Raw genomic sequence first — 14,167 nt, forward strand, 5'->3', positions numbered from 1 at the left:
TAGGACCCTCTGTATCCCCGACTCCAAAACCCTAGGGGTCGACCCCGGGTCTCCCCAGGTGCTTTCTGCCAGAGGCTCCAGGTAGGGCCATTCTCCCCGGCTGCAGTGCAGAGCACAGTCTTTACATCTTGTCCTGCTTGGACTGGCCCAAGAGCTACTGCATGGACTATTTCTCGTTTAATCTGTTCAAAGGCTTGTCGTTGCTCAGGGCCCCATTTGAAATCATTCTTTTTCCGGGTCACTTGATAGAGAGGGCTCACGATCAGACTGTAATTTGGAATATGCATTCTCCAAAAACCCACAACGCCCAAGAAAGCTTGTGTTTCCTTTTTGCTAGTTGGTGGAGACATGGCTGCTATTGTGTTGATCACATCCATTGGAATCTGACGACGACCGTCTTGCCATTTGATTTTAAGAACTGGATTTCTCGTGCAGGTCCCTTCACCTTACTTTGTTTTATGGGAAAACCAGCCTTCAGAAGGATTTGGACTATTTTCTCACCTTTCTCAAAAACTTCTTCCGCTGTGTTGCCCCACACAATGATGTCATCAATGTATTGAAGGTGTTCTGGAGCTTCTCCCTGTTCCAGTACAGTCTGAATCAGTCCATGGCAAATGGTAGGGCTGTGTTTCCACCCCTGGGGCAGTCGATTTCAGGTGTACTGGACGCCCCTCCATGTGAAAGCAAACTGTGGCCTGCACTCTGCTGCCAGAGGGATTGAGAAGAATGCATTAGCAATATCAATTGTGGCATACCGCTTGGCTGCCTTTGACTCCAGTTCGTATTGAAGTTCTAGCATATCTGGCATGGCAGCACTCAACGGTGGAGTGACTGCGTTCAGGCCACGATAGTCTACTGTTAGTCTCCACTCTCCATTAGACTTCCGGACTGGCCATATGGGACTGTTAAAGGGTGAGTGGGTCTTACTGATGACTCCTTGGCTCCTCAGTTGGTGAATGAGTTTATGGATGGGGATCAGAGAGTCTTGGTTGGTGCGATATTGCCGCCAATGCACTGTTGTGGTGGCGATTAGCACCTGTTGTTCTTTGACCTTCAGCAACCCCACCACAGAAGGGTCCTTTGAGAGACCGGGCAAGGTAGACAGCTGTTCAGTTTCCTCCGTCTCCAAGGCAGCTACACCAAAAGCCCACTTGTAACCTTTTGGGTCCTTGAAATACCCTCTCCTGAGGTAGTCTATGCCAAGGATGCACGGAGCCTCTGGGCCAGTCACAATGGGGTGCTTCTGCCACTCATTGCCAGTTAGGCTCACTTCGGCCTCCAATACAGTTAGCTCTTGAGATCCCCCTGTCACTCCAGCAATGCTGATGGGTTCTGCCCCTATATAGTTTGATGGCATTAAGGTGCACTGTGCGCCGGTGTCCACTAAAGCTTTATACTCCTGTGGGTCGGATGTGCCAGGCCATCGGATCCACACAGTCCAGTAAGCCCGGTTATCCCTTTCCTCCACCTGGCTGGAGGCAGGGCCCCTCTAGTCCTGATCATGGCAGTCACAACTCACTTCCTGTAAATGTGAATCAGGAGTCCCTCTATTACACTTAGAAATAAAATCTGCGCTTCTACTCCTCTGTCTGGGGACTTGCTCGCTGGAAACTGGAGCAGCAGCTTTCCTGGAAGAGCCTCCCTGAGTGACTGTTCTTCCTTGCAGTTCATGTACTCGTGCTTGTAGGGTCGAAGTAGGCTTGCCATCCCACCTCATCATGTCCTCTCCGTGGTCACGCAGGTAGAACCATAGGGTGGCCCGTGGTGTGTATCCCCTTCTTTGAGCCAAAGGACGCTTATTCCTAACAGCTGAGACACTGCTCTGTCGAGGTGGGGAGTAGGACAGATCTTCTTTGAGTTGCTGGACCTCTTGGGATAGTTTCTCCACAGCAGAGACAAGCGAGGAAGAGATATTTGTGTCGTAATCCCGGAGTCTATCTATCACCTCTGCCATCGTTGGTGTCTCGTCATCTTTCCAGGACATCACTGCCAATGAGTTTTCATGCGAAGATGGTGCGCTCCGTACAAACTTCCGCCACATGGGTTGTGTGCACTCAGCTTCATCTGGATCTTTGGATGACCGATGATCATCCAGGTCACCATAAATCACCTCAAACACAGCTAATTCCCTTAGACACTGGATGCCTTTCTCCATAGTTGTCCATTTTCCTGGGCGATATGTAACATCTTCTTTAAAGGGATACCTTTCCTTCACTCCAGACAGGAGTCGCCTCCAGAGGCTGAGGGCTTGTGGTTTTTTTCCAATTGCTTTGTCAACGCCCCCTTCCCCAGAAAGGGATCCCAATTGTTTGGCTTCTTTTCCCTCTAGTTCCAGGCTACTGGCCCCATTATCCCAGCATCGGAGCAGCCAGGTGACAATGTGCTCACCTGAAGGACGGCTATAATCTTTTCGCATATCTCGCAACTCGCTTAAGGACAGGGATCAGGTGGTCTCTATTTCATTTATTACTTCTCCCTCCTCTCCCCGCGATGGCCCTGGTTCTTCATCATCCTGTTCTAAACGAGTTGACGTCAGCTTCCAATATTTCGTCTTGTGTATGGGGGCAACTGATACTGGCATGGGTTTATTTTCTGAGCTAGCTCCGGTGCTTGTTGTGGGGGTTTGAGTGGCTGCAGTGCCTGTCATCAGGGCTGGATTGTCTACAGTGCCAGTCACTTTGCATTTCAATCCAGAGACATTCTCTTCCCCCTGGGGGCACTGAATACTGTTGAGCAGGGCTCGGTATGCATGGGCCAGACCCCAGCATGTTGCAGTTATCTGTGTCTCTCTGGAGTTCCCAGCGTAACAACATACTTTCTCCAAATATTCTACTAGTTTTTTAGGATTCTGCACTTGTTCAGGAGTGAAACTCCAAAACACTGGGGGTGCCCACTGCCCTAGGTATTTGCCCATGCTATCCCACATGCCCTGCCACTCGTAATGTCAAGCCTTGGGGCAGATTTCTGGGTGATATTCTTAAGTTGCTTAGTCAAAACCAAAACAACATGCCCAAAAACTAACAATAAGTGCACCTTAACCACCCAAGGATGTTCAAGATACAAAAACGTTGTTGTAACAAAGGCACAGGCATCATAGAACAAAGTTGCAAAGGTACTATTCTGTATTTCCTCCATATAAAATCTCTCAGAGGAGGAGGTATAATTGCTAATTGCCTCAACAAGGTGGTATCCAAAGTACAGTAACGGTTTCAGCAAAAAACCCAAATACCAGATAAAGCTGAAAACGAGTGTTTGTATAACAAATCTTGTAGGCAAAACATTACTAATCACAGCAGAACACAGCAGACTCAACAAACCAACACTGATTTTTAACACCAGCTGCAAAAAGGACAACATGGTGCTGGGACCAGCAGCTGTTGTTATCTCCAACCCTTGAGCCCCACGTTGGGCGTCAAAAGGACTGTTGTGGTTTAGCGGCAGCTCAGCCCCACACAGCCGCTCGCTCACTCCCCACCGGTAGATGGGGGAGAGAATCAGAAGGGTAACGCTCGTGGGTTGGGATAAGAACAGTTTAATAATTAAAATTAAAAGAAACAACAGTAGAAATGCAATGTAAAGGAGAACAACGAGAGGCGCAAAGCCTCGGGGGAGGGGGGAAGGAAGGGGAGGGGAGAGGGGGAACGAACCGCCGAAACAAACCGCACGCGCCACAGCCACTCGCCGCCCGCCGACCCGACGCCGCGCCGCCTCCGCGCTGCCACTGCCCCCCCCCCCCCCCCCCCCCCAATATATTGGCCATGGTGTCACGTGGTATGGAATGAACCTGCCATTGGCCAGTCGGGGTCAGCCGCCCCCACCATGGCCCTGCCCCTCCCAGCCCCCCCCGCCACGCCACGCGGCAGAGCGCGGGAAGCTGGAAAGGTAGCCGACCCCCACAGTGAGGAGAATTAACCCCTTCTCAGCCAAAACCAGCACACTGGGTTACAGCAGTGCAAAGGAATCTCTGGTTAATAGTAGTAGTCATGTATGCTAAGCTGCAGACTTAGGATGCCTTTTAAGTGAGGCATGAGTAAGAAAAGGTACTTTATAAGAAAGTGTTTCTATTAATAAACAGTGCCTTTACTGCCTATAGCTGAGTTTAGGAGCAATTGAAAGACCTTCATTATAACTAAGAAGCTATAATGAGAAATATGGATTATGGAAATGTATAATGGAGATTCAGTGGTAGCCTTACGTGCCCCTCTGTCTGCCATATGCTATGGACTCTGGTGCAAGAAGATAATGTGTGGAGAGGGGTGTTTTGTCAACTGGTTAGCTTGAGGTAAAAGCAGACACAGAGGTTTGCTCTGCTCTGGACAATATGGATTTGATCTTTGAGTGACGGTCCATGGGTACACTCTGAGTGAGTGTACCTATAAAAAGCATCCAGTCTCAACAGATAGAGCATCCTGTAGAATTAATAGCATACTCAGTGCACAAGTGTGTCTTGCCTTGAGCCTGTTGTGGGTTAACCCTGGTAGGCAACTCAGCACCACACAGTCACTTGATCATTTCTCCCTGCCCACCCTCAGCAGGATAGGGAAGTGGAAAGAAAAAGTAAAAGCAAGAAAACCTGTGAGTCAAGGTAAAAAGTTTAGTAAGTGAAGGAGAAGTGGAGGAAGAGAGAAAGAAAACAAACTAACCATTGCAAAGGCATTCACTCACCATCTCTCATGGGTAGACCAATGTCCAGCCAGTTCCAGAGCAAAAGATGGCTAACCCCCTCAACCCCTACTTCTCCCTTTTTATTGATGAGCATAGTGTTATATGGCATGGAATATCACTTTGGTTATTTCAGGGCATCTGCCTGTTTTTGTCCCCTCCCAACCTTTTGTGCACCCAACCCAATCTATTCACTGCAGTGGGTAGAGTGAGAAACAGAGAAAGCCTTGATGTTGTGTGAGTACTGTTCAGCAACAGCTAAAACATTAGTGTGTTATCAGCATTGTCTTGATCACAAATCTAAAACACAGTACCATAGAAGCTGCTATGAAGAAAATTAACTCGATCCCAGCCAGACCCAATACAGAGCCGTTTCATTTCCTATTGACCATTTGTTACAGAACACTTTGTAGTCTGAATATTCTTCAGAAAACATGGTTTACCTTAAGTTCTAAATCTCATTTGACTGATTTTGTACCTAGAACCTCTGACTACCTTTATATTATCAGATGGGTTCTTCAGGGACTACTTTATAACCTTGAAATCTCTGCGAGTTTCTACTATTCTATTGGCATCATATTTTCCACCTCCAGTTTCTTTGTTGCCTTGTGAAAGAGCATGTTGTAGAAAAATTGGCCTCAGCCTCTCAAATCTCAAAAAGGAGGATCAGAACCTCCAGGTGATTGTTTTGAAGGCGATGGCACAATTAGCAGTGCATCTGCCTCTTGTTCGTGGAGCTGGGACCCAACTTTTGTTCAATGTGAAAATCTCTAGTGCTGATAAACATCAGCATTCTCAAAGCTAGTCTTACACCAAGCCTGAGATGAGAGGTTCCTGCTGTCTCTTGTCCAATCTGAATATACTAAGATTTTCTGACTCTTCCTTCCTCCCTCACACTTGCATTTGCCATGAAGGTTTAAAGGAACATCAGATTTGAATGTCTGATGCTGTAAGTTGGAGTATTTTTGTCAATTTGGTATACTAAACCGTAATTGTCTACACTATTAGAAGTTGTATAATATGTTGTATTCAGACTGCCTTGGCTCTGGTGCTGGGTATATGTTACTGATGATTAAGCTGGTGTTGACTGCCAGTAGGGAATCAAGGAACCTGACCAGTATTACCTCAACTGTTCTTTAATTATAGATTATGTTTCAGGTACATAAGATCTAAGTTTGGCACTATTGACCTCTGTATAATTGGTCCTCCTCCCAGGCATTGATGAAAATTACCATTGTTGTACTTAGACATGCCTTTTCTGGTAACTTGAGAAACCCATCTTTGATTTTATGTGCTTTTCACAGAGAGCTATTATGCTATGTGTATCCCTCATGTTTTATGGAAGAGGAATTGTGATACTTCAGGGAGCCTTTGGCATTTGTTTTGTGTTTCTGTCTTGGACTCAGTTTTTCTTTTGATGCCAGTACTCTGCGGGATAGCTGCATGGTTCCAAATATACTGACTGTAGCTTTCACTGAATTGTACCTGCTGCCGATATCATGTCCTTGCCTGGACACTTCTAAGATAATTCCCTGTCCCAGCTGTGAAGTCTAAGGAGGATATATGCTTCCTGTGGGGCTATGTCTGTCTCCTTTGGCTAGACCATCTAATGATCAGGTTTTGCAGCATGTACCGTGCCTCGATGGAGCAGTCAAGGGCATTCTCCTTTCATCTTTCACAAAATGAGCGTAACATTCAAAGCATCTCCCCTGAACTGGTGCCTTTCTCAGTGAGGTGCTGGTGATCTGTGATCTGATTCTGATCTGTGCTAAAAATAAGCATCTGGTTTCTCCTGTAGCAAAGTCAAATCCCCCTTGGCAGCCTTATAAACTTGCTGAGCCTGCTCCAACCTTATACTTACTAGGTGGGAACAGAAGGAGGTGGATTTGAACATAATTTCAAGTTTTGGAAATGAGCACACATGCATTCAAAATACATGGAAAGTACATCCACTTTAACATCAATGCACTTGTCTACCAGATATGGCAAAAAATGTGACTACTGTTCAGTAGTCTCTCCTGTCTTCTTGAGGCAACAAGAGCGCAGGCTGATGTGGACATGAGTGTTGTGGAACACAAGGTGGAGCTCCTGCTCTACTCCGGAACAAAAGATAAAACAAGAGGGGGGGCAAGTGTCCTGTGGGGAATACAAATGCAACAGAAATAGGGCTGTAGCTCCTACTCCTTTTATTCTTCTGTACAGTGGAAATAGTTAATTTTAGTGGTATATTCTGATATTTCTGAACATTTTTCCCTCTTTTGCCTGTTTAATGCTGGATGGTTACCACTTCATTTTTCCACATTTTTTAATAGAATAAGATTTAAAGCCATTATTTTTGTGCTATAGCTAATTATGTGCAGCTTGTACATATTAAAATAATAAAATATCGAAAAGTGTGAAAGTTACTATAGTTCTATGGCAGTGTAAGATTTGTGCCTTCAATGTACCCCTTATTTGTACCAATTTCTGTTACTTTAATAATGAAAATTGCATGGAAAAAAACCATAAATGGGAGAGGAAAAGATTGATAATGGGAATAATGAGTCTCTGAAGTCCAAAGAGTAGTGCAGTAAGATTTGCTGGTGAACTTTGCAGACAAAAATTCAGCTCCTATTTAAGGCAGCTGTGCTGAGTGACTTTGCTAGTGGATAGAGCATGACAACTTTACTGACAAAACTTGATTAGAGGATTTCTTGAAAAATGTTGTTTAAAATGTCATGATAATACATGATACAGCTGAAGCAAGCAGTATAGTCAACTATATTTTAGACATTGAAAGGGGGTGCAAATTTTCAGTGTGTGTTCTGTAAAAAAAGAAAAAAGTACACTGAAAGAAACCAATGGGTTTTGAAACTAATGCTTAAAACCAAGCTTCATCTCAATGTAATGTGGTACATGAAATTTGAGAAGTGAGTAAAGAAAAATAAAGTTATGTCAGCAAAAGGGCAACTGGCAAATAAGAAAAGCAGCAAAGTTTTTCAGGTAAGAAAAATTTCCCTACCTAAGGCATGAATTCCTGGTATCAGCTGTATTTTCCATGAGTTTCTATGTGTATTATGAATGTTCTCGCTTCTAATCACATGGAGCACAAATGGTATTATAATATTAAAATACGGCAGTTAAACCAATGGTGTGATTAGGCTTCCATGTTAGGAATTAAAAAGATGTATAGTAGGAATTAACTTTAGTGTTTTTAAAAGTTTGCCCAGAGGTTGGATAAAATGGGGAATTCCACTGAGATAGGAGAGTGGTGTATCTGTTAGGTAGTGGAAAACAAGTGAAAGGAGAAGTGAGGATAAGTGTATTCAAAAGATATCTGAAGAATTTATCCAAGAATAATTTTGTTCATCAAGGGGGTTGTGAAGAGCCTTATTGCAGAATGTACAATAAGTTTTAAGGAAATGAGAGTTCAGATTTAAGAGTAAGTCAGTCTTAAGTTCAGATTTAAGAGGTAGGAAAGTCTATGGCTCTGCTTTTGATGCTGGACTGTGGAATGCAGCTGATGATATCCAAGAACCGACAGAAGAATATCTGTCAGATAAAGAAGAGTAACTTGATTTTGAAGCATTTAAGTGCATACAGATTGTGCTAATAAAGTTTCATTGTTGATTCTTACTGTATTGATCTTAATTGTCAGCAATACCTGATTTTAATATCTGCCAAAGTGATATTTATGTCCAAAACAAAAAATTCCATTGTACTGGTTGTCTGATCTGGAACAATGACTTTGTTTCCTGCAGATCGAATTAGCTAAAAGAGGGCTTCAGGCATCTCTTTTGGTAAAAGCTCCAGAAACAGGAGAATTATTTGTGAATTTTGACCCTCAAATATTAACTTTAATCAGAGAAACAGATTGCATGGCTCACATGTGTCTCGAAATCCCACCATTTGCACGTATTATTCAACAGAAGAGAGACTGGTATAAGAAGATTGTCAACAATTTGCAGGTGGGTTTATTTTAGTTATTTTATGCATGTGTAGCGTACCTTAAGATGTCTAGGTTCTATACATATGGAAGAGAAAAAAATGACAATTAGCTATTATACATTAAGAAATATTGGCAAATCTATTTTTTATCTTTGAGACTTTCTTGAGGTACTTTTTAAAAGATTTTCTTGGCTTTGTATTTTCTGTGAAGTCACTTCAAAGATGCGTGGGTTTAGGGAAGCTTGGCAGAACTTGGGAAAGAGGTGAGGATGGGGAAGCTTACATGATGCCTCGCTCTGTTGCCTGCTTTCTCAATGATAAATAATTTATCTCTCATCCAATAATGGAGTCAACACTGGACACACTTTGTTCTGAAAAGATAGCTGGGAGGGAGGAACAGGTGGTATGCCTCTTAAAAACGTAGAGCATCCAGCAAGTAGCAGCATAGTTCCTGCACTAGTGTTTTACACAGATGTCTGTGGAATAGCTTAAAAAAGAGAAGCTAAAACTTCCCTTTCTCTCATCTTTTAAATCCTTTGGATCATTTTGTCTACCTATGAACAGAAGAGCTTCTCAGTGACTCAGGATGAGGATTCAAAGATAGGTGTCCAGAAGATTACAGCTTCAAAGGGCTACTTGATTCTGAAATGAGAAAAAAAACATTATATTAAGTAATAAAGTTATTGCAAGGATTGTTTTTTTTTGCAAAAGACCAGAAACTAGATCAGTGGGGTAAAGATGCATTAAAAACCAAATACCATATTAAAGTTCTGGTAAGGCTGGTGTAATAAAACTGCTGGAAAGTTCATGTAGATGCATTTTTTTTCCTTGGGCTTTTTATCTCCTGGAACATCCATTTAGAGATTGAAATTTGCAAACCTTTTTCTGTATATGTTGTGGTTTAACCCTGGTAGGCAGCTAAGCATCACACAGATGCTCGCTTGTTCCCCCGGTGGGATGGGGGAGAGAACCTGAAGGTTAAAAGGGCAAAAACATGTGGGTTGAGATAGAGACAATTTAATAGGGAAAGCAAAAACTGCATGTGCAAGCAAAGCAAAATAAAGAATTAATTTAGTACTTCCTATTGGCAGGCTGGTGTTCAGCCATCTCGAGGAAAGCAGGGCTGTATCATGGTTGCCTGGGAAGACAAACACCATAGCTCTGAATGTCCCCCTTCCTCCTTCTTCCTCCAGCTTTTATTTTTGAGCATGATGCCATAGGTATGGGATATCCCTTTGGTCATCTGGGGTCAGCTGTCCCAGCTGTGTTCCCTCCCAGCTTCTTGTGTGTCCCCAGCCTGCTTTCTGGTTGGGTAGGGTGAGGACCAGAAAAGGCCTCAATGCTGTATGAGCACTGTTCAGCAATAGCCAAAACATTGGTGTGTTATCAACACTGGGTCACAAATCTAAAACACAGCACTGTATGAGCCACTATGAAAAAAAATAACTCCGTCCCAACAAACCTAATACAATCTACGAAGATTAATTTTCATGTAAAGTAGTACTTGCATTTTTACAAAGAGCAACAGAGTGAACTTCTGCCAAAAGTAATGAAAACATTTCCCAAACAATTAATTAGTGTCTCTTAAGAATTTCAGTGATGTATATGCAGAGGAATTTCTTAGTTTAAGTTACGATAAATATGTGTATATGAAGAGGTTCAAATCAGTGTATATAAATTAATGCTTTCATTCTCTGTTTATTTCAGATGATGCTGGCAGAGTATAAAAGAATTATGCTGAAAATACAACACCCTGTTGAACAACTGATGGCTCCTAGGTTAGCAAATGTAGATGATGCTATCCAGCCAGGTCTAATGTTACTGACCTGGACATCCTTTAATATTGAGAAATACATTAATACAGTTTTTTGCAAGCTAGGTGAGTCACTTGCCTCCTTCCATTAAGTTCTGTTTGTTTGTTTCTATACAAATGCAAGTTGTTATTAATCTTACTATCCTTTATATGATTTGCACTTAATTGACTTCTACATGAAAGAAATCAGAATTATTACCTGTCCTGTACGTCATGAAACTTCTGCTTTATAACACCACCTTCTTTTTGTCTCATGTATTTATCAAATTTTTACTAATATGGATGGGATGGCAGTTAGGATTAAACCAAACATAGTGTACAAAATGTCCTCTGTATTCTGAATTCAAACAACGATAGCTACTTTTTAAAGAGCTCCTAGGTTTCAGACTTTTCATAATCTTGCCTTTTGTTTCTATAATGTACAAAACAAGTTTCAAGGGAATAATATCCCGACTGAGTTGGCATTGTCACTGCTGGATAGCTTTTTATATTAAACTTCTTTTAACATCAGTTTCTTTAATGCACATGCATCTTGGGCAACGCTTTAGAAAACAGATGAGCTTGTAGTCTTTTCAAAAGATTATCACAAGATTGCAGTGAGATGCGTATTGTTCCTGAAGATACCAGGTTCCTTTTGCTTCAGCTTAATTAATACACCAAACATAGATTTTGTTTCTTGAAATGATGTAAGTTGTTATACTGGGAATTTTCTTTAGGTGAAATGGCAAATTAAAATGAATTTTGGATGCTAACCTGACATTACGCTCAATTTAATTTTGAATAATACAAGTAGTTTGAGTCTGGGACAGGTACCTTGCAATTTCACCGTTGCAAGCCAATTGCTATTAAACTGTGAAAATTCTAGTCATTGCCTTCTGTTACCTATTATTTGGCTTCTAACTCTTTTTTGAAGGACAAACGTTTTATTTGTCAAAAGTTTCTGTTGCTAGTAGGTTCTCCAAGTGATAACTAGTCCAAGTTATAGGAGAAGGACAAGTATTCCTGGACCTTAATTGAATTTTAATGTCTTTGTGTTTGAAATGCATATACTTTAAGCTCATCTTATATATATTTATAATTTTTTGTCTATTATCTTTAGGATATGAATAGCATATGCTAGATGACCACATGTTATGCAAAAAATTAATGATGATTTCAGTGGTGAACCTTGCTATAGAAGTTGAGATGTTTGAAGTAAGCTGGTTGCGGTGTAGAATTCATATAAAGCTAAATATGATACTTTGTTGAATTAAAAATTTAAGCAGGGCTCTGCAAAGATTATTGTTGCAAACTTTTAAGCTTGTCTTGAATCTTCTGTTTGCTTCAAAAGCTGGGCTGGAGTTATTGCTTGATCGAGTGAATGACTTGGTTCAATTTCGTATTGATGCTGTCCTTCAAGAAATGAATAGAGTGCCACTCTGTAAGTTGCCAGAAGATGAACCACTGAGCTGTGAGGAATTTCTCCAAAAGACAAAGGTTATTAGATAAAATTTTCATAAAGAAGAGTTCAATGACTTTGAATTAAGATATTTTTCCTTTTTGATGAGATAAAACCAGTGCAGAATTAATGAGGCATGCATGGGAAACTGAAGAAAGAAAATCCCCATTTGCTTGGCTGGAACCTTAAAAAGGAACAAAATACCAAATGCAAAGAGGCCTGAGCTGAGATGTTCTTTTCTGAGCTTATTAATGTCAAGCCAACTGCTGTATGCTATTCCTTTTATGCTTTGATGTCACTCAACTTAAATGTCCTCTGTGATAGTATCTTTTTTGTCATTGTTGCTTGTTAGTGCCTTTAAATGAGGGAATTGCCCATCTGATGCCTGTGAATAGCTCTGTAACAAGTGCACTTGATTGCCTGGGAGAGTAAATACTATGGAAATGATTGTGCACTGACTATCTTTGTTAATCTCAAGCTCTCCTGAGTTGGTAAAGCGATGTGCAAAATATACTCAGAAGTACCTGGCTGAGGGTATTCAGGGAAAAGCCCCTTCCTTCACCCCATCACAGTACTTGTATGTTGAAGAGGATTAACTGTGTGTAAGTTGTTAGTTAGAAAGCTGATCAAGCTAGTAATAAAATTGAATGGCAGAATTATTTTTATGAGGCAAAAGTGAGATATTCTGGCATTTTAGGATAGAAAGTCTAACTTGTGTTTTCTCCTGAAATAAACTTTGCTTTGGAAGAGATTGTAGAAGATCATGTAGATAATCCCCATCCCTGGCCTCTTGTAGCAATAAATACTACAAATGAACATTTTGTTTCTGTTAGTGTTAGTTAGGCCTTTCCTATTTTGTCCCTTATAACAGCTCAGCTTGTTGTTAAATACAAAGTAAAACTTAAAATATTATTTTATGGAATGAATGATATTTTGTAAGCCTCACAATCCATAGTCTTTTCTATTGATCCTGTTGCTGCTTTCCTGATAGGGCTAGTACTAAAATGTAAAGTCACTAAAGTAAAAATATGTAAGCGAGCACAAAAAGCTTCTCAGCACTGTGTGATAATTGATATTGCTTAATGTTGATCTGCAGGAAAACTTGGGCTGCTACATAGCAATTACAACACCACAACAGCCAGTCAGTTTGGTTTAGCAGAGTTAGTGGTATACTAACCCCAGCTATGGGTACAATGAAAATAGTAACAGCTTTTGTAAGCTTATTGTAGTTTTTAATTAGAAGGGACTATCAATAGGTTCTATCACCTAACAGGCATCTTGAAGTTTCTAAAGAAATTTCTGCAACAAAAATAGTTATACTGTGGAAAAAATTCAAAGCACTTAGTTTAGTAGTTGCAGTGATATTGCAAATCAGATCTGGCTTCTCTGTCAACTGGACTGAATCATTAGGAAATCATTGGGAAACTATAGGTGGCCAGTCAGTCTCACCTCTGTCCCTGGAAAGGTGATGGAGCAGCTCATCCTAGAGGTCATCTCCAGGCATGTAGAGGACAACAATGTTATCAGAAAAAGTCAACATGGGTTCACCAAGGGAAGATCATGCTCAACCAACCTGATAGCCTTCTGTGATAGCACGACTGGCTGGGTCGACGAAAGGAGAGCAGTGGATGTTGTCTTATCCTGACTTCAATAAGGCATTTGACACTGTCTCCCATTGCATCCTCATAGGCAAGCTAAGGAAATGTGGGTTGGATGAGTGGACAGTGAGGTGGATTGAGAACTGGCTCAACAACAGAACTCAGAGGGTATTGATCAACAGAGCAGAGTCTGGGTGGAGGCCTATAACTAGTGGTGTTCCCCAGGGGTCTGTGCTGGGTCCAGTCCTGTTCAACATATTCATCAGTGACCTGGATGATGGGATAGAGTGTAACCTCAGCAAGGTCACTGATGATACAAAACTGGGAGGAGTGGCTGATACACCAGAAGGCTGTGCTGCCATCCAGCGAGACCTGGACAGGCTGGAGAGCTGGGCCAAGGGGAACCTGATGAAATTCAACAAGAGCAAGTGCAAGGTCCTGCTCCTGGGGAGGAAAAACCACAGGCACCAGTACAGGCTGGGGGCTGACCTGCTGGAAAGTGGCTCTGTTGAGAAGGGCCTTGAAGTGCTGGTGGACAACAAGCTGGCCATGAGCCAGCACTGTGCCCTTGTGGCCAAGAAGGCCAACGGTATCCTGGGCTGCATTAAAAGGAGTGTGGCCAGCAGATCGAGAAAGGTTATCCTCCCCTTCTACTCTGCCCTAATGAGACCACATGTGGAGTACCGTGTCCAGTTTTGGGCCCCCCAGTTTAAGAAGGATGTGGAACTC

The 14,167-nt window shown here is 42.0% G+C and overlaps 1 protein-coding gene across 1 annotated transcript in view; it reads left to right on the plus strand.

The window, feature by feature from the left end:
- The window catches only part of DNAH5 (dynein axonemal heavy chain 5), a 173,604-nt gene that overhangs the window by 53,180 nt on the left and 106,257 nt on the right, over window positions 1-14,167 (plus strand). Inside the window, exons 15-17 of the mRNA XM_075084263.1 lie at window positions 8,403-8,609; window positions 10,297-10,468; window positions 11,733-11,878. Coding sequence (XP_074940364.1) covers window positions 8,403-8,609; window positions 10,297-10,468; window positions 11,733-11,878 — 525 coding nt within the window. The remainder of the gene's footprint in view (window positions 1-8,402; window positions 8,610-10,296; window positions 10,469-11,732; window positions 11,879-14,167) is intronic.

The sequence above is a fragment of the Phalacrocorax aristotelis genome, chromosome 2 (assembly GCF_949628215.1).
Source record: "Phalacrocorax aristotelis chromosome 2, bGulAri2.1, whole genome shotgun sequence".
Taxonomy (NCBI): Eukaryota; Metazoa; Chordata; class Aves; order Suliformes; family Phalacrocoracidae; genus Phalacrocorax; species Phalacrocorax aristotelis.